The sequence below is a fragment of the Schistocerca cancellata genome, chromosome 5, assembly GCF_023864275.1.
Source record: "Schistocerca cancellata isolate TAMUIC-IGC-003103 chromosome 5, iqSchCanc2.1, whole genome shotgun sequence".
Taxonomy (NCBI): Eukaryota; Metazoa; Arthropoda; class Insecta; order Orthoptera; family Acrididae; genus Schistocerca; species Schistocerca cancellata.
Genome location: NC_064630.1, coordinates 351,413,757 through 351,440,696, shown reverse-complemented (window position 1 = coordinate 351,440,696; position 26,940 = coordinate 351,413,757). Strand labels below are relative to the sequence as shown.

Below are 26,940 nucleotides of genomic sequence, written 5' to 3'. Positions count from 1 at the left end.
GAGTCAAACCATACGTATTCATATGAAAGGTTTTCACAGTCTTTGTGTACTCTTAGTGTTACCCACAATTAATATTTTTCGACTTATGAACTCACATACAACAGGTGATATAAGGACATTTATTTGTACCCAGTGTGGTAACGACTGGGAGAACTGAGCGCCTAGGACATCTCGATGGCGTCTCAAATAGGCCACTCGCCAGGACCACTGGGGTGCTTCTTGATAGCAGCCAAATGCCCGACTGTCAGACCTAATCAGTTCAAAAATGGCTCTGAGCACTATGGGACTCAACTGCTGTGGTCATCAGTCCCCTAGAACTTAAAACTACTTAAACCTAACTAACCTAAGGACATCACATACACCAATGCCCGAGGCAGGATTCGAACCTGCGACCGGACTGGAGCGCCTAGAACCGCACGGCCACCGCGGCCGGCCACCTAATCAGTTAAACATAGTTTATTGACAAAGCAATGTTGTCAAATTCTATTACAGCCACACCCCGACGCAGAGAACGGCCGATTTCATTACGTAAAGGTAATGAGGGAATGCCCAGCCTCTAGAATCGAAGCTTGATCCAAGTTAAGTCGCTATGGATAGGGTAGTTTCCAACAATCGCGAAGTACCTGCGACAGAAGGAAAGTGTAAGATCGGTAGGTCGACCAATGACAACACGGCAAGAGAACAGGTCAAGATAGCTACTACTTATGAGGATGATGATGATGATGATGATGATGATGAGGTAACGAAACCATGTTTTCACCAAGCTTGACAGTACTATTTTATTTATAACAACGTGCCATTTACTATAGCGCCATAAATACACTACTGGCCATTAAAATTGCTACACCACGAAGATGTGCTACAGACGCGAAATTTAACCGACAGGAAGAAGATGCTGTGATATGCAAATGATTAGCTTTTCAGAGCACTCACTCAAGGTTGGCGCCGGTGGCGACACATACAACTTGCTGACATGAGGAAAGTTTCCAACCGATTTCTCATACACAAACAGCAGTAGACCGGCGTTGACGGGTGAAACGTTGTTGTGATGCCTCGTGTAAGGAGAAATGCGTACCATCACGTTTCCGACTTTGATAAATGTTGGATTGTAGCCTATCGCAATTGCGGTTTATCGTATCGCGACATTGCTGCTCGCGTTGGCCGAGATCCAATGACTGTTAGCAGAATATGGAATCGGTGGGTTCAGGAGGGTAATACGGAACTCCGTGCTGGATCCCAACGGCCTCGTGTCACTAGCAGTCGAGATGACAGGCATCTTATCCGCGTGGCTGTAACGGATCGTGCAGCCACGTCTCAATCCCTGTGTCTGCAAGACAACAACCATCTGCACGAACAGTTCGACGACGTTTGCAGCAGCATGAACTATCAGCTCGGAGACCATGGCTGCGGTTACACTTGACGCTGCATCACAGACAGGAGCGCCTGCGGTGGTGTACCCAACGACGAACCTGTGTGCACGAACAGCAAAACGTCATTTTTTCGGATGAATCCAGGTTCTGTTTACAGCATCGTGATGGTCGCAATCGTGTTTGGCGACATCGCGGTGAACGCACATTGGAAGGGTGTATTCGTCATCGCCATACTGGCGTGTCACCTGGCGTGATGGCATGGGGTGCCATTGGTTACACGTCTCGGCCACCTGTTGTTCGCATTGACACTTTGAACAGTGGACGTTACATTTAGGATGTGTTACGACCCGTGGCTCTACTCTTCATTAGATTCCTGCGTAATCCTACATTACAGCAGGATAATGCACAACCGCATGTTGCAGGTCCTGTACAGGCCTTTCTGGATTCAGAAAATGTTCGACTGCTAACCTGGCCAGCACATTCTCCAGACCTCTCACCAACTGAGAACGTCTGATCAGTGGTGGCCGAGCAACTGGCTCGTCACAGTACGCCAGTCACTACTCTTGATGAACTGTGGTATCGTGTTGAGGCTGCATGGGCAGCTGCACCTGTACACGCCATCCAAGCTCTGTTTGGCTCAATGCCCAGGCGTATCAAGGCCGTTTTTACGGCCAGAAGTGGTTGTTCTGGGTACTGATTTCGCAGTATCTATGCACCCAAATTGCGTGAAAATGTAATCACATGTCAGTTCTAGTATAATATATTTCTCCGATGAATACCTATTTATCATCTGCATTTCTTCTTGGTGTAGCAATTTTACTGGCCAGTAGTGTATGAATGCTTTGCGTCTTAAAATGGAACCATACTACTGTGGGCGACATCTAAATTTCTTGGCTGCATGCCACCTTACGGAATGTAGCAGATATGAGGACCCCCTCTTTTCCTGTAGTCCCAGTCACGAACGGCGCATCTGATGAACGACAGTCGCTAAGCGTCCGAAGAAGATCGAATTTCTCATTTCTCTCGCCATGTCTTTTTGCGAGACATACACCATCTGATCAGAACTATCTGGGGACTGTTATGTAACACATAAGTAACCACTAGATGTGCTGGGACGCGCCAGTATAAAAGAAGACGGAAGTGCTGTGTTGTCAGTAGAGAAGCGGTAACAAGAATGGGTCGGTCAGGAGAGTTAAGGGTCTTTGGACGTGGTCTAGTCACTGAATATCACCTGAATAACAAATAAATCAGGGACACTTCAGACCTTTCTAAAGGTGCCTAAGCGAATTTTGGTAATGTGATTGTGTACTGGGAACGCAAAGGAACCAAAGCTACAGCAAGACCAGCCAGACCTCTTGTACTGACGAACAGGGACAGTCATGAATTGTAGAAGGCAGTTGTAACGCATGAAATCAGTCGCAAATTCCAAAGTGCGGCTAGCAGCCCAGCTAGCACAATGACAGTGCGCAAGGAGTTACGAAAAATGGGGTACAATGGTCGAACAGCTCCTTTATAAGGAGCTGCGACACATTTCTATAATCTATGCGATGCTTGAGGTGTTGAACAAGACCGGTGCCACTGGACTGAGGATCACCGGGAACGAGAATCTGGACCTGGCTTGGCGTGTAGTGCCAACAGTGAAGTGCTGAGAATGTCATGCTTTTCGTAGTTGTGGTGTAAGTCCCCTTATTGCGCCTTAAGAAAACACCACATGCTGAAGTATATAAACACATTTTATAGCTTTGTGTATTGCATACAGTAGGGGAAACGTTCCGAGACGATGATTATTTCTGTCAGCATGACCTTGTACTTAGTCATAAAGCATCATCTGTGAGGGAGTAGTTTGTGGACAATAACATTGCTGAAGGGGCTGGCCCCAGTGCCCGACAGCACCACCGTCTCTGGTTTCGGCTCTTGAGGAAGAATGGCCTGCCATTCATCCACAGACATTCCGACACCACACTGAAACCGTCCGCAGCAGAATTCAAGATGCCAAAGGGGTGAAGGGTGGGCACACCTCACGTTAATTTCCACTATTACGTGTCTGGATACTGTTGTTCACACAATTAATGTGGGAGGAAGCTCATGTTGCCTGGCTCATACTAGTAAAACGAATGATTCACGAGGAGGGTTTGAGTATATAACTTATTGTTTAATGAAATGATGAATGTGCAATGTACGTATTGTTAGTATTTTTATTTGGCGTTTCGTGCGACATTTCGTGGCCATGATGAAAGCTACAAGCTGGTTGGCAAGAGAGGAGGCGGTATGTGGCGGGAAGTGCAATACAGTACGCGGTCGCCCCAATTCCAGAGAGCCGTGAAGCTTGACCCGGACCTATACATATTCTAAAATGAAGTCGGACCGTGATCTTTTTACAGCTTCCATTAATAGACTGATTCACAAGGAAGGTTTGTGCATATTCTTTCATATTATAAATAATTCGTGCATTCATAAACACTTAGTGCTGCCCGTACGAAGTCGAGAGCGTTGCTAGTGAGAGGGGCGTTCAATAAGTAATGCAACACGTTTCCCTGCCAGTTCCGCTCGCAAAAATACGTAATTTGTTGTGGGACATCGTTGAATATTCCCGCTTCAGCCCTATAGTTTCATGAAGTTCCGATAGGTGGCGTCACTATACGCAGCCTTCAAAACTGCGTCTGTAACGGTGGTGCGTTCCAAGCAGAGAGTTTTCATTTATTTTAATTTGTAAGAACTAGTAGCAACCAAAAGCGCTGTGAGTCGTTAAGAGAGGCATCTGTCGTCATCGAAACAAGAACGCGCAGTGCTGTCCGACCTCCCGCGTCCTGGTCGACCGCACACACCTGTGGCTCCTGCAGTGGTGGAACATGCGGACAGACTCATTCGAGGTGATCGACGGCGGACAAAGACCTCGCTGCAGAACTGCGGAGGCAGGAACTGGGGAGGCAGGCCCTAACAGTAAGGTGGTGTAAGGCCGACACCGGGGGTGTCGGTAAGACCTTCGCATTTAACGGAGAAAATGTCGAAAAACAGGATTTTGTAGCCAAAGGAGTCGAGAATAATATAGTGTATTGGAAGCCTGAATAAAACCAACCTGCTTTCAGAAAAACAAGAAGTGTTGCATTACTTGCTGAACGCCCCTCGTCCACCATGATCACTAACAGTCCCTTCTAGTATTACCGAAGTTACCTTTATATCTATCATTTTCGTTTCATTTAGAACGACGTGATGGATTCTATAGCGATAACTTTATGAACGCGACGAATTCAGTGGTCGCTGTTCCAAAACCAACAAGTAGTATTGCAGAATAACAATGAGTTACGATTCTTTTTTTGAACCAGTACAATTGGCTACAGCTCTCACGTGGTGAAGTCCTGAATATGTACTAAAGATAGACACCGAATAAAAAAATCTCAAAATAATTTATTTAAAACTGGTTCTTTTTATGGTGATACGAACCTCGATTGATGCCTCAAAAACGGAGAGAACGTCTTGTAAAAATCACCGAACAGTGCTTGACAACGACAACGTTCGCTTCTGTTCGTCGGTAAAGTCGTGGCTGCAGTACGTACTGTAGGTACCAAAACAGCTCACAGATGGGTGATGCATGGCGTGATGATGCCGGTGATGGCAACAGAATAGTTCTCCTTTCTTCTCCGAAATGTAATACAGGTTGGTGTGGCTGTGAGGTGCCCACACTGCACTATAGAGTAATTAGCAATTAATAGTGCGGCAGCCGAGCTGCGCAGTCCGGGCGGCCCCTGGGAGGCATTAATAAACGCGCACGGCGCCGCGGAAACCCGCCGCTCGCCGCCGGCTGCGGACCGAGCCTGCCCGGCCCGGCAGGAATTTCCCATTAGCGCATTTCCGTGGGCCTCTGCCGCGGTCCGCGCCCGCTTTTATCGAACACCGCTGTCGGAGCCTGCGCCAAAGATGTAGATTCAGCGTCCCAGTCCCAACAGTTTAAATCCTCTCCGCCACGAATAAAGGTCCGGGAAGGCAGAGTCATACCTACTGTCATTCCTTGTCTATGCCAAGTTTCAAATGTTAACTTTTTTATTTACCAACAAATATTGCGTCATATTGTCAGTTTGAAATGTCTTCGGTATTACTGATGTGCACCTTTTCTGGAAATTGTCAGGTGGTGACGTACACTATACTGAGTCGCGTAATACGCAACACCCCTTTTACTTCGCAGATAGTTCACGATATCAAAACGGGGTTTCCGGTGAATACTAAGCAAAGGGCATGTAATTTTGTTGCATGTCTAATCCTCTTAAATTCTATATCAGCCTTCATATTAAAACAAGTATGAGTGACTTTTCGTGCTTTTCCGACAGATCTGTTGCAAATATACTTCTCGGGTTTGCCACGGAATCGTATTGTGTAACTCGCACAATATTTCATCGCTGCAACACACTGCTGGCATTTAATTCAGCCTTTAAATACAGGAGCGTCCGGCAGCACAGTCATTGCCCATAGCGCATGCGCGCGGATGGCCTTTCTGCGGATCTCGGCAGGGACATCAGGAGCGCCGATTTCATCTAACAACAAGCGTCTTACCGCGCACGCGTATTGCCTGCTCCCGGCATGATAAATTTCGACGCCGCCCGCGCGATTATCATCAGTCGCGCCTTGCAGCAGTGACAACAGCAGCTGCCACCACCTGCTGATGTCGAGCAGTTGCATCGATGAAATATTGTACGATTTAGATAATAATACGATCTGGGCGCAAACCTGAGAAGTGTATTTGCAAATATGAGGTTTTTACAGAAGGATATACCTTCTTTAACAGCATTCGAAAGCTCCTGAAGAGACGAGTACAACAACACAGTGTTCGTTAATGTTGCTGTTGAGAATTTAGAGAAAATATCCGATATATGTCCTAATACTGAACAGCAAGACGGCTGGAGTCGATTTTTCTGGTGTGAACAGCATGAAGTGAGGCTCTAATGCCACGTGTCACCAACAGCTCAAGCTTGTGACCGATAGTACGAGCTTTATCAGCGTACACTGAGGAGCACTAGAACACACTGATTGAGAACAACTGGTCACCAACCGAAGCTGGCGTGATATGTTTTACTTCGTGATTTTAACAAATTACAACGTACTTACATGGTTTCCTTCCCGACAAAAGTCACGCTGACAGTTGGCAGAATACATGACGCCATCTTGGATGCGATCAGAGCCAGTATAACATTCGTACGACAACAGCGATATATGAACAGCCTTATACTAGGTGCCTCTCCCAAGAGTGTGTGTGAAATCTTATGGGACTTAACTGAGAAGATCATCAGTCCCTAAGCTTACACACTACTTAACCTAAATTATCCTAAGGACAAACACACACACACATTCCCGACGGAGGATTCTCCCAAGAGTCGTCAGGCGTATTTTCTCTGGTAATTCGGGAGCTATTTGCATTTCCATATTTCCAGCATACACATTTAGTCAAATGGTTCAAATGGCTCTGAGCACTATGGGACTCAACTGCTGTGGTCATAAGTCCCCTAGAACTTAGAACTACTTAAACCTAACTAACCTAAGGACATCACACACATCCATGCCCGAGGCAGGATTCGAACCTGCGACCGTAGCGGTTCCAGACTGTAGCCACATTTAGTCAGCACAGTCAAATGCTACTCATAATTTGTTTCGTATCAAGCCCAGCATAGTCGGATAGCGTCTGTTTGTCGCTCGTTACAAACACAAGTTTCTTAAAACGACGTTAACTATTACATGTGTCAGCCTCAGGTGACATAAATGGAACCATTATTACAAGTTTCAGCGTACTACAAGTCATCATCGAGCGATCTGAATTCTTATTAAGTAATTCGTCAGAGTGCATTTGAACAGTCAATAAGACGAATTCACAACGTAAACGTATCTCCTATCGCTGTTCAGTTTTATGTATTCAGATCTATGTATTCAGATCATCTGATGATGTCATGCATCATTACCCACTCCGACTTTTACCACTTGTGAGACCTGAGGCAGAAATAAGCAATCAGTTAAGCCATTCATCTCAGATAAACTCTCTCACCAAAAGTATACGGAGACCCCTATGTAATGAGGAACTGACCACTAGAAGTCACGAGAGGTGGAACCGGCAGTATGAAACGAGACGGAGGGAACTGTGTCAGTAGAGAAGCAGTAACAGCAAACTGCTCGGTCAGGAGAGTTCAGTCACTTCGAACGTGGGCCAGCCACTGCATGTCACCTGAGTAACAAATCCATCATGGACATTTCAACCCTTCTCTGGCTTCCCAAACCGGCCGTTGGTGAAGTGATTGTGAAGCTGAAACGCGTAAGAACAACCACACCTAAACCTAGACCAGCCAAACCTCATGTACTGACATGAACTCAATAGGACACCTTTGGGAAGAATTAAAACGTGACTTCGCTCCAGATCCCAGCGTCCAACATCATTTGCTTTTCTGGGTTTTGGCCCTTCAGGAAGAATGTGCTGCAATTCCTGCACAAACATCCAGACACCTCAAGGAAAATTTGTTAAGTTGGCACCCAGTGGCGATGTGAAGCTACTCGTGTATTTAAAAAAGAAAGAAGGTTCTGAGCTCTATGGGACTTAACTGCTCAGGTCATCAGTCCCTTAGAACTTAGAACTACTTAAACCTAACTACGCTAAGGACATCACACACATCTAATCTGTGCCCCAGGCAGGATTCGAACCTGCGACCTTTGCGGTCGCGCAGTTCCAGACTGTAGCGCCTAGAACCGCTCGGCCACTCTGGCCGGCTCTCGCTTTCCAGTTATAACACAGAGCTCATGTCCTGGCTATATGAAACTCTCATAACAAATCCTCTAGCCAGCCGAGCGGTTCTAGGCGCTAAGTCTGGAACCACGCGACCGCTACTGTCCTGCCTCGGGCATGGACGTGTGAGATGGCCTTAGGTTTCAGTAGTTCTAATTTCTAGGGGACAGATGACCTCAGAAGTTAAGTCCCATAGTGCTCAGAGCCATTTGAACCTACAAATCCTCTACACAGCACAAATAAGGTGAATTCAAACACTTCGCATTGGTGTCCCAAAGTAAAAGAAACTACTAATTTTCGTTCCCACGCAGTCAACGATTTCCGAACCATCCCGAACCATCTGGCACTTTCCCTGAAGCACACAGCCTTCCGACAAATCCATACAAAGTCTGTAAAAGATACTGCTGATTGCTGTCGTGTAGTACTCGTATTTGTCCCAAGATGACATTTTCAGCCAATATATCTCAGCCACAAAACTTGACAACTTATTTCGAGAAGCTAACTCTGAGCTTAGTGACATTTCCTGTTGTACAGTGAACGTACAACTAATGGTGAAGTTTCTTATAGAAGAGTGGCAAGCAACACTTGTGTTGTTGAACACAGCTTTATTAAATCTCAATCGATTTCAAGCATTCCCGCACATCTTCGTGCTGTGATACATCAGAATTTTGTTCTTTTTTACGGATTTTTAATGATTTGAGTAATTTCGACACTCGTCAACTCCCGTGACAAAGTGATATGCTTCAGCTGAAGTACAGCAAATTAAAAACATTGCATTCTTTTGAAATGGCATTTTCTACATAACATTCTAAACTGGAACAAAAACTTGATTTGATTGGTTTGGGAAAACTAGAGAAAATCTTAAGTTACAAACAGGCACGCGATGTCGTCGTCCACCACGAACGACATGTTCCCAAAATCGGAAGTTCCAATATACTTGCAACATTCATTGTCTAACATGATACCGCTGTATCCGCGAACTGACATCGGCCACCGAAGCCTAGTTTCTAATTAATCCCGTATGACGTACAGCGTACACCGATACCACAGCGATATGGGGACGATTACCCCTGGACGTATGTTTGCGTAGTTCCATGCGTGGCGAGTGTTGATGACCTTAACGTCCTATTGTCCGCAATGCCATTAGGGACAGAGCAATCTCGTGGTCAGTAATTCATCTGGGGCGATTGAGTTGGTGCCCAACAGATAAAGGGACCTTTATGACTCGGTCGGATTCTGTAATTAACTGGAGCAGATGGCTTCGGAACAGCCCCGTCGTCCTTCTGTTGAGGGTTCCCGCATGAGACCCACCGCCACCATCCATTTTTCTTTAAGAAACAAAATAAATCTTTTTACGGTTGGCGAAATTAAATTCAAATAGTTCGTAGTATACGTATGTGTGTGACGTTAAGCGCTCTACCAAGCCGGAAAGCAGTCTCTAATTGGCCTACCTTATCCACCTAAGCTACAGCGCATCACGCCACGCACCATTTCGGCAAAATCGTCTTTGAATATTAAAAACCCCTAGTTCTCGCACATACAAAACGTAAAATTTTTTGTGTAAATTTTACCCAACAATTTTATGAACTCGAAAAGTAAGTTTAACAATTAGACCATTTTGGTTCTCTGGTCTTCTTACTACGTGACAACTATCCTTGTAACAATTAAGTTTAGATCGAATTGGAAACGTAATTAATTTTTGCACGATTTGTTCAAAAATCTTTTATTTCCATTACTCTCAAAGAAGAAGTGGGGATTCTCCTGTACGAGCATTTGACGGTAAAACATCAAATCTCCGAGATCGCTGCGGCCGGAAAAAATATTTCTGGAAGAACGGAACCAACGTCGACTGAAGAGAATCGTTCAACGTGATAGAAGTGCAAGCCTTCCACAAATTAATGCAAATTTCAATCCTGGGCAATCAGTAAGTGTCAGCGCGCGAACCATTGAACGAAACATCATCGTTATGGGCTTTCGGATCCGACGACCCACTCGTGTACCCTTGATGACTGCACGACACAACGCTTTACCCCTCGCCTGGGCCTGTCAACAACATTGGACTGTTGACGGCTGGAAACATGTTGCCTGGTCGGACGAGTCTCGTTTCAAATTGTATCGAGCGGATGAACGTGTACGGGTATGGAGACAACCTCTTGAATCCATGGACCCTGCATGTCAGCAGAGGTCTGTTCAAGCTGGTGGAGGCTCTGTAACGGTGTGGGGCGTGTGCAGTTGGAGTGATATGGGACCTCTGATACGTCTAGATACGACTCTGACAGGTGACACGTACGTAAGCATCCTGTCTGATCACTTGCACCCGTTCATGTGCATTATGCATTCCGACGGACTTCGGCTATTCCAATAGGAGAATGCGACAACCCACACGTCCAGAATTGCTACAGAGTGGCTCCAGGAACACTCTCTGAGTTTAACACTTCCACTGGCCACCAAACTCCCCAGACGTGAACATTATTGAGCGTATTTGGGATGCCTTGCAACGTGCTGTTCAGAAGGGATCTCCACCCCCTGCACTCTTACTGATTTATGGACAGCCCTGTAGGATTCATGGTGCCAGTTCCCTTCAGCACTACTTCAGACATTAGTCGAGTCCTTGCCACGTCGTGCTGCGACACTTCTGCGTGTTCACGGGGGCCGTACACGATATTAGGCAGGTGTACCAAAAAATGTTCAAATGTGTGTCAAATCTTATGGGACTTAACTGCTAAGGTCATCAGTCCCTAAGCTTACACACTACTTAACCTAAATTATCCTAAGGACAAACACAAACACCCATGCCCGAGGGAGGACTCGAACCTCCGCCGGGACCAGCCCAGGTGTACCAGTTTGTTTGGCTCTTCAGTGTATATCTTCCACTAGTGCTGTGAATGGTTATTGCAGGTTGACGTCCAAAATAGGCTTTGCCGACATTAATGTGACTGGACTGTGCATATTCCGACAGAAGTCCCCACGTCGCCCAACTCTGGTCGTTCAGTACCGCGCTGAGTGACGAGACGTTATGTTGACAAGTAGTATGAACAAAGTATCATTTGACGGTGGCGTTACGCGGTGAATTGTTGATGTCCAGTGTGAATGTCTTTACCGCAGATCCGTGTCCCACCGGACGATTGTGCAGAGGGTGTCAGCTGCCGTGGTAAGCCGACAAGGACAGCACAGCCAGGGCAGTCATAACGATCGCTGGGCTGGGCCGCGCCGCGCCCCGCTGCCTGGCCGTAATTCAGATCACGCGCGCCCAACCTGAGCCCGGCGACGCGCCTGGGGGACCGCCGATTTCCGTCGCGCGCTTTTATCTCACCGCTGAATGTGCTCCTGCTGACTCACAACGTTTCTGCTAACCAGTAACACACTATCCTACCGTTCATTACCTTTTGGACACATGACGGTACGGCTAATTTTCTTAATTGCTTTGTATCACCACCTATTCAGTGGGACCTCGTTGTCTAGTGGTAAAGCACATGGCTGGAAACCGAGAGCTCACGAGATCGAATCACCACCGGCCCACGGAATTTTTCAGCCTGCCTTGAATGTAAACTTCACCTCCCAACAATGTAAGGAGTCGCCAGGAATGACACGTTAAATTGTACACCCCCCCCCCCTTTCGCAACGAGTATTACTGAAACATTCTTCTAACTCTGAGAGAGAACGTCTTACATACGAGGGGACTTCAGAAGTAGGTTATACATGTTGTACAACGCTACGACCTTTCCGCACCTAGAGCGGAGAATTGTCGAAGAGAGTGTATGTTCTGGATTTCTTGCAGAATTGCTTACGCTGCCGTGTAGGTAATAGGTGTGACACCGCGTGTGAGCGAAATGGCGCAGCAATTGGGAACGTTCTCGAAAGTTGAAGCACGTCGGACAGTAAGATTCTCGCGGCTAAAACGTTTAAATTGCGCGCATAGTCACCATGAAATTCTGGTGGTTTATGGACCAAATGCAATGATGTCTCCAGCCGTAATGAAATTGTGTCGACAGCTTGACCAAAGCCATATAGACGTGAGTGGTACTGACCGGGGAGGAAGGCCACTAAGGAAGGCCAGGGATATTAACGATGTCCAGGCAATCGAGAAACTGAGTTGCAGCAATCGCAGATATTTCAATAACGAAGGCATTCTCGTAACGGTTCTCGAATGGCTGACATTTTTATTTATTTATTTATTGTTCCGTGGGACCAAATTAAAGAGAAGTCTCCATGGTCATGGAACGAGTCAATACATGAAATTATAACATGATATTAGAAACAGATAAAATGAAATATAAAAAAACATATTCAGGTGACAAGTCGTAAATTTAAATAAAGAAAATCAACAATGTAACACTGGAATTTGATTAATTTTTTAGCTCTTCCAGGAGCTCCTCGACAGAATAGAAGGAGTGACCCATGAGGAAACTCTTCAGTTTAGACTTAAAAGAGTTTGGGGTACTGCTAAGATTTTTGAGTTCTTGTGGTAGCTTACTGAAAATGGATGCAGCAGAATACTGCACTCCTTTCTGCACAAGAGTCAAGGAAGTGCATTCCACATGCAGATTGGATTTCTGCCTAGTATTAACTGAGTGAAAGCTGCTAACTCTTGGGAATAGGCTAATATTGCTAACAACAAACGACATTAAAGAAAATATATACTGTGAGGGCAATGTCAGAATTCCCAGACTATTGAATAGGGGTCGACAAGAGGTTCTCGAACTTACAAGAGGTTCTCGAACTTACACCACATATAGCTCGAACAGCGCGTTTTTGAGCCAAAAATACCCTTTTTGAATCAGAAGATTTACCCCAAAAAATAATACCATACGACATAAGCGTATGGAAATATGCGAAGTAGACTACTTTTCGTGTTGAAGTGTCACTTATTTCAGATACTGTTCGAATGGTAAAAAAAGCAGCATTTAGTTTCTGAACAAGATCCTGAAAATGGGCTTTCCACAACAGCTTACTATCTATCCGAACTCCTAGGAACTTGAACTGTTCCGTCTCGCTTATAATATGCCCATTCTGTCTGATCAAAATATCGGTTCTTGTTGAATTGTGTGTTAGAAACTGTAAAAACTGAGTCTTACTGTGATTTAGCATCAAATTATTTTCCACAAGCCACGAACTTATTTCATGAACTACGTTATTTGATACTGTTTCAATATTACACACAAGATCCTTCACTATCAAGCTGGTGTCATCAGCAAATAGAAATATTTTTGAATCACCTGTAATGCTAGAAGGCATATCATTTATATAAATAAGAAACAGCAGTGGCCCCAGCACCGACCCTTGGGGAACGCCCCACTTAACAGTGCCCCATTGGGACTGAACATCACTACCACTCTCAATATTGTGGAGAATTACCTTCTGCTTTCTGTTCTTAAAGTAAGAGGCGAACCAACTGTAAGCTACTCCCCTTACTCCATAATGGTCCAACTTCTTCAGTAACATTTTGTGGTCAACACAGTCAAAAGCCTTCGTTAAATCAAAGAAAACGCCTAGCGTTCGCAACCTTTTATTTAATCCGTCCAAAACCTCACAGAGAAAAAAGAATATAGCATTTTCAGTTGTTAAACCATTTCTAAAACCAAACTGAACATTTGACCGCAAATTATGTGAATTTAAATGCTCCAGTAACCTTGCATATACAACCTTCTCGATAATTTTAGCAAACACCGATGGCATAGAAATAGGTCTATAATTGTCAACATTATCCCTGTCTCCCTTTTTATAAAGTGGCTTCACTACCGAGTACTTTAATCGGTCAGGAAACCGACCACTCCTAAAGGAAAAGTTACATATATGGCTAAATACTGGGCTAACATACATAGAACAATACTTCAGTATTCTGCTAGATACCCCGTCATATCCATGAGAGTTCTTGGTCTTTAGTGATTTAATTATTAACTCAATCTCCCTCTTGTCAGTATCATGGAGGAGCATTTCAAGTAACAGTCTCGGAACACTTTTTTCTAAGAGCGCTATATGATTCCCTGTTGGGACTAGGTTTCTATTTAGTTCACCTGCTATATTCAAAAAGTGATTATTAAATACTGTACATATATGCGACTTATCAGTAACACGAAGATTCCCACTACGCACTGATTCTATATCCTCGACCTGTCTCTGCAGACCAGCCACTTCCTTTACGACTGACCATACGGTTTTAATTTTATCCTGAGACTTAGCTATTCTATCTGCATACCACATACTTTTTGCCTTCCTAATAACATTTTTAAGCACCTTACAATACTGTTTGTAATGGGCTGCTGCATTTAGATTTTGACTGTTTCTAACGTTTTGATATAATTGCCACTTTGTTCTACAAGATATTCTTATCCCTCTAGTCAGCCACCCAGGCTGTCTGTTTGTGCTAGTACCCTGTTTTGAACGTTCTAACGGAAGGCAACTTTCCAAGAGCACGAGAAAAGTCTTGAGAAAAGCATTATATTTATCGTCTACTGTATCAGCGCTATAAACATCTTGCCACTCTTGTTCCTTGATAAAGTTTACAAAGGTCTCTACATTGTGCCATGTATCTGTGTCACTTTGAAGTGTGGTGCAGCATTCAATAACTGTTCTCTCACAAATATTACAATGGCATTTCCTTTATGCTCCACCTTTTTTTGTAATCTCTATGTGATCCTGGAAGTATATCTAAGGTATGTAACAATAAATGGCGAATTTCAATAACAATGAAAATGTTCGATTATTAGAACATTGCGCATTTCATGATTATCAATAAGAAAACCGAGAGTCATCTGAAGTAGATAGTACGCTTCAAGCAAAATTTATGTATAGATCTTTACACAACTCTTGTCTACATGAACTCTGTCTCTAGTGTCATGGGTGAGTTGTTTCGGACTAAAATAAAGTTAACCACAACATTTACTAAGGGCGTGCATTATTTTCATGATTAAGGAAACAGTCTCGACACGATTTGCATTCTGGCAAAAGTGATGCATGGGTCGTGCAGAAATAGCGTGTTTGAAGGAATTTGATACTCTGTTTATTGAGCTGTGGACACCGATTTCTATAGTTTCCTCGGTTATTATGTAGCATATACGCAACATCCAGCTTTTATTTTTTCTAACTCAGGGAATAAACTAAACTCGCTGTGCACGATTGTAGCGTTGACTTTACATCATGTGCCTTCTGTGCATCACTTGTTTTCGTTTCTGCATTTTCCCAGTAGATGGCAGCATCTGCGTGAAGAAAGTTTATTGTAGTGTCAGCATGTTTTCTAGAAGTTTATTTATTTTTTGATCTCTAGTAATTTTTGGTTAGACTATGTTTGGAATATGCTGTAATATGCTAATATACGGCGCTCTATCGAAAAAGTTACTACAGTATTTATGCTGTACTCGCCTGGTAGTCGATTTCCCCGCAATCCAGGCAGGCTGTCCGGGTAGCCGCACCGCCAGAACGACGTGGTAAATAGCTTTTCAACTCAGTTATGTTTCCTTGTGTGGCTCGGGCTGTTTACAGCGGAGTTACACGTCACCTCCACAGCGTTTGGGTGTTTCAGCCTTGCCAACAGGCAGCATACCTGTTGCCGCAGAGAGCGCTGTCGTCAGGGTATTATTTTGCTACGCCAAATCACGTGCCCACGCAGTGCCACGCGGATATCTATATGCTCCCGACTAGTAGGGCCACCGCCGGACCGTGCGGAGTTATTTACGCCCCACGCCTCGAGTCTATAGTAGGAGCAGTTTCGTTTGGACACATTCCCAGTTCAGTTCATTGCTACCCGTTGGTTGTACCAGTAGTTTCGTCAGGGCTCCATGTTGGCAAACCTGGCCCAGTGCATAGTGGTCGTCACCGGCAGCACGTCAGTCGTCCCACGCTGGCAGCACCGGCCCAGTAACGTCCCAGGTGTTCACGCCGCTGCCTATCACGACTCAAGGGTTCGTCGTGTACGTACATCGTAGACAACGTCATAGAACGGACATTTCTATTGACTGCAATTGTGTGGAAATTCATCCAAGCGCATTATAACTGAATTTCATTTTGTTAATAAACTTATTCTTTTAAAAATGTCTTCGGTCACTCCTCAGTACGAGGATACTTCAGTTTATTTCATCACGAGACACAGCGATGTATTATTTTTCGTAGTAGCACTGGGTTTAATTTCGGTAACGACCTATGCTTTCACATGCCAGTGGCATAGTTTTCATAATTTTTTAATGTTTGACATTCAGTTTTCTGAGTATTGCACATATTTCAGTTGATAAAATCCGCGTACCTGCGTTGAAATTACGCGATATTTCGGTTAAGTGTCAGACTGATCACCTTTCGGCGAAGATGATGAGAGCGACACTCATCGAAACGTCGCTGAATTTCAAAACAACCACCCGGATGAAACCCCGAGAAGATTTCGTCAGCAGTATATACCGGGAAAGTGCACATTTTCATATAAAATAATTATATGACTGACGCGACAGAAGGCTCTGATACGAGGGACTGCCTCCTTCATCCGCTGGATAGTTTGTAGATAACGATTCTGCCGCCAACCACATATTTAAGCGGCCGCATACCGTCACTCGGCCGGTTCCAGTAGTCGCTGCTGTCCGGAAGATGCCTATCAGCAGCCAAACCATTATTAACGAGTTACCGTCAGCAGTCACTGGACAGTCAGTGCTGATTGTCTCAGTATACATCTATTAACAGCCGGAACTTAGAAGCTGTCACTGACAACAGTCCAAATGGAACTGTATTTACATTACTGAGCATTAAAATTGCTACACCAAGAAAAAATGCAGATGATAAATGGGTATTCATTGGGCAAATATATTATACTACAACTGACATGTGATTACATTTTCACGGAATTTGGGTGCATAGATCCTGAGAAATCAGTATCCATAACAACCACCTCTAGCCGTAATAACGGCCTTGATACGGCTGGGCATTGAGGCAAACAGAGCTTGGATGGCGTGTACAGGTACAGCTGTCCATGCAGCTTCAACACGATATCACAGTTCATCAAGAATAGTGACTGACGTATTGTGACGAGCCAGTTGCTCGGCCACCACTGATCAGACGTTCTCAATTGGTGAGAGATCTGGAGAATGTGTTGGCCAGGGCATCAGTCGAACATTTTCTGTATCCAGAAAGGCCCGTACAGGACATGCAACATGCGGTCGTGCATTATCCTGCTGAAATGTAAGGTTTCGTGGGGGATCGAATGAAGGGTAGAGCCACAAGTCGTAACACATCTGAAATGTAACGTCCACTGTTCAAAGTGCTGTCAGTGCGAACAAGAGGTGACCGACACCTGTAACCAATGGCACCCCACACCATCACGCCGGGTGATACGCCAGTATGGCGATGACGAATACACGCTTCCAATATGCGTTCACCGCGATGTCGCCAAACACGGATGCGACCATCATGATGCTGTAAACAGAACCTGGATTCATCCGAAAAAATTACGTATTGCCATTCGTGCACCCAGGTTCGTCGTTGAGTACACCATCGCAGGCGCTCCTGTCTGTGATGCAGCGTCAAGAGTAACCACAGCCACGGTCTCCGAGCTGATAGTCCATGCTGCTGCAAACGTCGTCGAACTGTTCGTGCAGATGGTTGTTGTCTTGCAAACGTCCCCATCCGTTGACTCAGGGATCGAGACGTGGCTGCACGATCCGTTACAGCCATGCGGATAAGATGCCTGTCGTCTCGACTGCTAGTGATACGAAGCCGTTGGGATCCAGCACGGCGTTCCGTATTACCCTCCTGAACCCACCGATTTCATATTCCGCTAACAGTCATTGGATCTCGACCAACACGAGCAGCAATGTCGCGATACAATAAACGGCAATCACGATAGGCTACAATCCGACCTTTATCGAAGTCGGAAACGTGACGGTACGCATTTCTCCTCCTTGCACGAGGCATCACAACAACGTTTCGCCAGGCAACGCCGTTCAACTGCTGTTTGTGTATGAGAAATCGGTTGGAAACTTTCCTCATGTCAGCACGGTACGGTGTCGCCACCGGCGCCAACCTTGTGTGAATGCTCTGAAAAGCTGATCATTTGCATATCACAGCATCTTCTTCCTTCCGATTAAATTTCGAGTCTGTAGCAGGTCATCTTCGTGGTGTAGTAATTATTATTGAATGAGTTATGTTAAGGCCTGGCCAGACAGAATGCGGCCTGGCCGTCCGGCCTGTGGCCTTGAGCCGCAGCCGGCAGGCCGCGCTGCTGAATAGCTCGTTACTGTGCGGCGGCGGTCACACAGAGTGCGGCTCTGACGCACCGGCACGCGGCCAGCCGCACCGGCCGCCGCCGGGTTGTCACAGATTACAGATTCGCCGCAAGCCGGAGCGGCTGCTTGCCTCTGTTGGCGCACTCAACCGCTCTGCTGTCACACTGAAGCAGCGGCGTGAGGCGGTTTTTGTCTTGCAGCTCGTAGTGCATGCATTATGGCCACAGAAAGACTTACAGAGGAAGTGAGAGAATACAACTTTTTGTCTGATACACGCGATTTGGAGGTAGAATACTTTTGCCCTCGATATACTCTTGACAGAAAGCTGAATTCTCAGAAATAGTGTTGTCACTGTGACGTCCATAACGTCCAATATCAACTACTGTAAACTCCGTAGTATGGATCAACGATCGCCAGCAGAACTAGCTAAAGGAACTGTTCGTAACAGAAGAACTGGGATCCACTGTCCTTCGGGCATTTTAACCTGATAGGCTTTCGTCTATGCTTCCAAGGCAGTTCGGAAACCCCCAAAGTTCTAGAAATCCTCCTTCAGATTTCTTCCACATCTCTGTTGTAGGAGTATGTAAATACTTGGGCTGTAGAACAGTCCATATTGCCTGGCACACTTATTTCACAATATCTGAGACTGTTGAACGTCCTAACCGATAAGAAAAAGCTAAGGTCTGGTGACTGTCGCCTCTAGTCAAGTATCTGGAAAAGCTTAAAATCTGTTATGCCGATAGAACGAATGGATAAGTTAACGACCAAAGATATGTTTAAATTCAATGACAGTGGTATGAATGCAATGAAAGAAAACAATCTATTAAGTAGAAAGTTCTCTCTAGCGGGACATACGGAACTAGATGTTACTATCGTTTGCTGTATTCGTAAACACTGCAAATAAATTTATCACTCCACTCGTAACTACGTTGTGGGATAGCACTTTCGTCTGCCGAACCTTTCATATGATATACCAAGCCTGAAATGGAATAATTTATATGACTTCTGTTTGAAGCACAAAGAGGCCACAAACGGTAAAACTTACCGCAAAGAAATGGTTAGCCTGTGCCTTGTATCAATTGGCTTTCTCCAGTTCGTTGTGCACTTCTCGGTGCTACCTTTTTATCAGGTGATGCATTTCCTCGAAACATTCTCTCGAGATACGAAAATATTTGAAGAACCTATCTTCGTCAGACTCTTAGATCAATACACAGACGATGGTATTCTCCTAAGCTTTCTATCTTGCTGTTAATGTCGTGCACCCAACATCTCCTCTTCTTGGTGCCATTTCGTATCGCTAGTGCGAGCTACTCATTTCTGCAATAAAAAAAAAATTAATAATAAAATCGCACAAAGATAACGCGTCCCGTGTGAGGATTCCAAATCGTCTAACGCCAAGACAGTCGCGCTACGCATGCAAGCTTAATAATGGGGTTGGGCCCCTTCCACAGTGTAACACAGCTGACGCATCAAGAGTCGCTGCGGCCGGCCGTTGCCTGTGTGGCGTCCCTGGCCGCTGACGGGTCCGGCCCACCGCTGCGCCGTCCGTCGCAGCGGCAGGCCGGATTCTGTCTGGCCAGGCCTTTAGACCGGTGTCCAGAACTTTTACTTCACGGTCACGCCATCTCATCAAACTAGAGTTGAGTATTTATTAAGGATATTGTGCTAAAAAGTGATCGTTAATTGTTTCTCACGGTGTTTCCAACGTCATTTGCATTTTAGTGTAACTTTGCCCTACGACAACAATGTTGCAGCGTGCCAGCACGCCACCTCAATACAGCAACTACTTTCTGTGGTAAGGGGTTCGCCTGCTGCTGCGTTTCTGTTGGATGTCAAACTTATTTGGTGATGACAACAACACTTTGTCTTACAGAAAAATGTATTGAGCACGAAAATAACCTTTCATTCATAAAATCAAAGTTCAGGACAGAGGCGGTTGAAGAAAGAGGAGTGGTTGCTAAGTATTAAGAGAAGCAGCGTGAATGCTGCGGCCACGGCAGACGCCAGTGTGCAGCTGGACGGCGCGCGCCCGCCGTACTGACCAGGGGATGGCGAGCAGGTACTGGAGCAGGCGGCGGTAGTCGTCGGGCTTGGCGCGCTCTCGCCGCGGCGTGGCGGGGAAGGCGAGCACGGGCCCGCCGCGCCGGTCGCGGCCCCCCGTCAGCACGGCCAGCCGCTCCTGCAGCAGCGACAGCACGTCCAGCGCGCGCACCCCGTCCATCCTGCCGCCGCCACCTGCACACACAACACGCAAACGTCACACACCAGCCACAACTCGTGTACAAAGTTACACGCCAAACACCAATATACACAGTGCGATCCACGTGTTCCCGCGCTGAATTCATGCAAACTTTTCGTTATTATGTTGTGCTCTTCAGTCAAAGGTTAACAATACCAATTCCCATACCTTCCAGGGGTGACCCGAGACCCCATTCCCCCTCCCCCCCCCCTTTATCTCCTTTACACTGCTGACATGCCCAAACAACCTCCACCAGTCAATCTCTTTTAGTATGCTGATAACATTGCTTTCCTCGCCCTCTACCCTGAACTCCAGAAATCCCAACGATCCCTCCAAATCCACCTGAATCAGTTTATCTCCTGATGCAAACAGTATCTCCTCAAGATCAACCCCTCCAAAACACAGACAATAATTTTAGGACTAATAACCCATATCTTCCATCTCAATTACCTCTATCTTACCATTTACTTATCCAGTTAACTAACGCATTAAAATATCTCCGACTAATCCTCGTCTGGCAACTAACGTGGACACCTCATCTACTAACCACCCAACAGAAAGCGCACAGCAGACAAACTACTAACAGATCGAACTTGGGGATTACACCCCTCCATCATTCCTTACACCTACAAAACCTTGATCCGACCCATCTTCTGTTATAGAAATGTTTCACGGACATGCCCCTCCATCTATTCGAACGCCACTCACTTCACCTCGCTTTCCGTATCCATTTATCTTCCCTCGCATGGATCCTCTACCGTATCATCCAATTCCCACCGCTCCTTACCCACATCGAACACCTCTGCATCTCCTATGCTACCTGCAAATCAGATTCCAATGACCCTTTGATCACCAACCCCGGTACGCTGCCGCGCCTTTTCAAACGCATCTCACTGTACCTACACCTGCACACATTCCATATCCTACCACAAGCAACTAACTCCCTGTCCCAGACATTGAGATCTGGCCCGCTGTTTATCCTTCCTACCAACCTTAACTCTTCTCTTCCCCATCTATACCAATTCATAGCACGGCTCCCTTCATCTTTTCCGATCATCCTGTTTAACTCCCTCCACCAGACCAATAAGAACAAAATAAATGGAAATCGTGCTTTACTTTAACCTGGTACGGTTTTCAGATGGCTTCATTTTAGCGAAGTTGCTAAATTTCAGGCAAAACCTTTTATTAGCCTTAACTCCGTAAGTAAATATTTGCGGACCTATGTTTATATGAACTTTTTCTTTAGTTTTACTTGTAGAATAACGTATTAAAATATCTACATATCTTCGTGAATCACCCTGTTTTTTTTTTGTAGACAAGAATATGCATTTTTTATTATAACTCCCAACTCTGAATACGTGCAATTTTCTTTCCTTTCTCGAAGACAGTTGTTACTGTGATAAGACGGCATTTAAACCATTAGAGAAATTGTTTCGCCCACATATATTCTCTCTCATTGTATATATTACTACATAAAAATTATACACACAACAAAATTGTATTTATGGCTCACCGAGTTATTATTACAATGCTACTACGGAATCTGAATTACCATTAACAACAAACAAGGTCCACGTTTAGAAAGAAGGGGTGGAGGAAATGGACACAGAGAGGGGAAGCAGGAGACAGACAGAGAGAGGGGGAGTAGGAGGTGGGGAGAGGGGCCGGAGGAGAGAGGGAGGGTGGCAGAGAGAGAGAGAGAGAGAGAGAGAGAGAGAGAGAGAGAGAGAGCGAAGAAGATGGAGAGAGGGTGGAGAAGGAGATGGATATAGAGAGAATTGTAGTAGGTGATGGACAGACTGGGGGGGGGGGGGGAGGTGACGGATAGAGTGAAGGGGGGATGATGGTGAAGGTGGACAAAGAGAGAAGGACGAGAAGAAGAATAGAACATATTTCCAATTCTCATATATGTTTAGCAGTTGCAAAGCCCCGCCGGAACCGCTAATTAAAAATATATAGTCCATCATCATTAATATAAGTTTATTAAGTTACAGGTTAATTTAATTAGACCTTTGGACCAACACTCACGTTATTTAATTTGGACCGGAGCTAATTAAATTCTAAAATATGCAGACTCCTGCGTAGACATACACCTTCTGTACGTCCAGAAATGAATAAGCAGAATAAACTAAATTAATTAAACCGAAAACAATGCGAATTAATGAAATATTTTACGGCAGTGCTGGTGTGTAGTATAAACGATTTTACATCTTTAAAAGGTACACTTCATATGCAATACGGCTCTTACTGTCGACAATGCGGGAGTGTTCGTATTGAGTAAAATTTTAAATTGCGATTTTCAAGTTACGACAACAACAAATGCTACAGCCCATCAGTCGTCAACGCGGAGAGAGTAGCCTTATTTAAGACGTTACACTGATTACATTTCACTTATTCGTTCCAGAAGAATTAACTTAGTAACCCATAGCTGCCAGTAAATGAGGTGGTTACTGCACCAAGCCCATGTGCAGGAGAAGAATGGGTCGAAGCATAGTTCAGAGATTCTAGTTCAGGTTTTCGGCGGTTTCCTACTTTAATTCAGATGAATTCTGGGATTGTTCCTTAATGAGGCAGTAGTCACTTCCTCTCTCCATCCTCCTCCAACGGAGAAACGTAGGGACTTCAGAAGATAAGTTACACACATCGTCCCACACTAAAACCATTGCTCAACAACAGCGGCGCATCGTCAGAAGAGAGTGCATGTTCCAGCTTTCCTGCAGACGCAGTTCTACTACGGCACGGATATCAGATGCGATGACAACGTGCAGATAAAATGGTGCACCAACTGGAAACGTGCTATACATTTGAAGCACGATTACTGTGGTCAAGTCCCAATACTGCACACACATTCACCCTGAAATTCTGGCTGTATATGGACCAGATGCAAAGTTAAGAGCAGGCGTAGTGAAGTGTTGCCAACAATCTGACCAACACTGCTCACGCGTTGCTGACGCTGATCAGGGAGGAAGGCCATCGCCATCGACCACAGACGACAATGTCCAGACAATCCATTCGCAGCAATCGTAGAGTGGAAAATTAAACAAACGACAATGCAACACCTCACACGGCGCGCGTAACACGAACTTTGTTTCTTAGTTTTCGATGGGATGTTCGGAAGCACGCGCCATGCCATCCGAATCTTCCGCCATGAGATTTTTATCATTTCGCCGGTCTGCAAGAACATCTAGCGGAAATGGATTTTCCAACGAGGACGACTTTCACACAGCGATTCTCGAACGGCTCTGTGGCCAAGGAGAATATTTCCATCGTAGAGGAAAAGAGAGACTGGTAGAGCGATTCGACCTTTGTTTACAGAAACCTGGTAGCTGTACCGAAAAACAGCGTCACGTATCCATCCATCTTTGAAGTGGAGCGCAGCATTTAATAATAATTACTTGGCCTGTTGTAATAGAGTGTGTAACTTACCTTTCAAAGTCCCCTCATTTCCACAGACTTGCATTCTACCTATCATCCTTCCATTTTTTTAAACAATCTCTTCATAATTTACAGAAATTCCGTCACATATGATTGGAGATCGTTTTGTACATGTGGATCAAACAGAAATTACATGTTTAATAACAATGTAGTGGGCAAATAGGTCCCGATAGCCCACCTTGTCTATTGCTTCTTTAAAAGGTATTCCGCTTCTTATTGCGTTCAATTAGGCTACTAAATTTTTTATATCTCTACCTACTTCTCTCAGTTATGTGATTCTGGATTTGTAATTGTTTAGTAAGTCAAAGATTTGTTTAGTTATTTTTCATTATTCTTCCTGCATATGTATCCACAGACTTTTACTCTCCTTTTTCTCATTACACCTGTTACCTAATCAACTTTCAGTTACAGTTCAGTATTTAATTTTAATCCGTATTCTGATGGACTTCTTCCTTTGCGTCGTAGCATTTTTCTTAGGACTTTTCTTTAATTTTTCTAATTTTCAAGTTGTCCGTTCGTAGTCAGTTTAAGTGTTTCTGTTGCATAGAGTATTTCTGGTCTTAACACTGTTCCCTACCGTTTCAGTTTTCTGTTCCAAGATAAAGACTTTAATATAAATTTTCATTGTTAACTGAATGGCCGTCTCCATTTTATGTATTCTAGTCTATGGTGCTGTCTTTTGCTTCATGTTTTTTAATATCCATTCTCCTAGATATTTAAGACAATGCACTTTAGATACAGTGTTGTTATTTATTTGATGTTTTGAGATGTATTAGTGTAGCTTGTCATAAACAATGTTTTTTTTTTCAAATGATATTTGTAGTGCTATTTTTTTGCTTGCCGTTGTACTTCTGTGATATGTTCTTGTGCATTTCCAAGTCAGTCCGTAACAAGTGCCATGCCATCTGCAAATGCCACGTCATCTGCAAACACTAGACCCACGGTAATCTTGTTTGGCTATCTTTCTGCCTGTATACCCTTAGTATTTACGGATTTCCTCCAATTTGTAACCCTTTTCTCTATTGGACAATCAAGAAACAGGGTCACTAGCCATCTAATAGTCTTACTCCTGATTTTATTCCAAAATTTTCGGACAGTTCTCTCATAAATTTTACTTTTGATGTTGTGTTGGTTGAAGTCGCTTTAATTCTTTCTCTTGTTTTGTGATCTGGTCCAAATTGTCTTAAACGTTGAGTTACTTATTTCGATAAATAGACTCGCACGCTTTTTAAAAACCTACAAATGTTACCACATATTTCGAGTTTGTGATTTCCCTAATTCCTAAGATGTGCTTTCAGTTTACGACTTGTTCTACGAGTGATCTGCTCTTCCTGACTCTTGCTTGGCACTCTTCTATGGGTCAAAAATTCTTTCAGCTCTGCTTAAAAGTGCCTTCGACAAGACCTTGTAGCTCAATCACAAGACTAAGAATCGTCTATCATCGTCATTATTATCAGTACTTCTGTTGGGAAACAGTACTCTCAGTGTAGAACAATCACGAGCAATGTCCAACGAAAATGCCACTACTTCCGAAATATCCTCAATCTCAGAGATACGAATCCTACGGCGTCAGGGAGAGAACATCTGTGGAGAGAGACTGGCACGATGAAACTGTGCGACGGTTCCAGAGGCGCGTCCTGATTTATGAATTAATGTCGGAGATGGAGCATTCGTTGGCACATTGGACTGGAACTCGTTTGTCTATATCAGGGGCCTCCAAACTTTTTAGTCCGCGAGCCACACTGACTCCTCCACGAAGTCATAAGGGCCAAGATCTACCTAGTGGGATTAAAGCACCCTACCACTCCATGATCACCGTCATGTAAGGCTAAAGGAAAGATGAAATCGCAAAAATCTAAGGTTGTGGGAATAGCTAGCACTGAAACGAACTAAGATTTTTATTTAATTACATAATTTTGAATTCCTGCAAAGTTAACAAAATCTCGAAATCATTGTTAGCAACACTATTACTGCAAGACGTAACACAGGTAGAGTATGTCAACGCATTATTATTTCAAGCGGCACAACAATAAGTTTAGTTATATAGTCTTGTAGCGGGTAGCAGGAGCCAATGTCGCGGTGTATTGGTCGCGATAGGCCTCGAAACTCAATTGTTGCCAGTATAGGTACCACCTCAAATATTTGGCGGCCCGGATACCGGGGATGTCCGGCCATCTAACGCGGGCCGGTTTCGGCCCGCGGGCCGTTGTTTGGAGACCCCTGGTCTATATCACTAAAGTCGAAGAGTACCGCCAGGATAGGGTCGTTATTCAAGTCAGAGACCCACTCCAGCACAAATTCGTAACCGCCAATGAATATTCATCAGCAATAAAAATGTTCTGTACCCCCGGTCCTAAGTACATGTGGACTAAACTAATATGATGCTCCATTGCAGACTGTTAACGAAGGTAAGAGCATACGGATGACGTTCCCAGATACGTGAGCGGTTCGAAGACTTCTTAAGTAACACAGCCCAGTACGTGTCCTCGACGGCGAATGTTCATCAAAGGCAAATGTGCCTCAGGGAAATGTGACACGATCGCATTTAATATGTGTACGTGGACGGTCAGGGTGAGCAGCAATCAGCGTCTGTTTACCGAAGAAGCTGTGGTGCACGGGAAGGTCTCATCGTTGAGTTACTCTAGGAAGACAGATCATGACTTACTCAACATTTCTAGTTGATGTGATGAATTGCAGCACGCTCTAAATGTAGTAAAATGAAAGCGAATGCAGGTGAGCAGGAAAGACAATCTCGTTATGTTCGGATACATCATTAGTAATGTACTGCGTGACACGGTCAGATCGATCGAATATCTTTCCGCAACGATGCAAATCGAAATGAAGGAATGACCATATACTGGGGTAATTGTTGGGAAGTGTAGCTCGCCTACAAACAAAAGCTCCTGGTGGAACACTAGTGTGACCCATTGTTCACTACTGTTG

General features: G+C 44.7%; 1 protein-coding gene across 1 annotated transcript in view; it reads right to left on the bottom strand.

The window, feature by feature from the left end:
• LOC126188056 (kalirin) overlaps window positions 1-26,940 on the bottom strand; it is a 2,181,516-nt gene that overhangs the window by 1,486,789 nt on the left and 667,787 nt on the right. Inside the window, exon 6 of the mRNA XM_049929493.1 lies at window positions 20,366-20,558. Within this exon, the coding sequence (XP_049785450.1) occupies window positions 20,366-20,558 (193 nt within the window). The remainder of the gene's footprint in view (window positions 1-20,365; window positions 20,559-26,940) is intronic.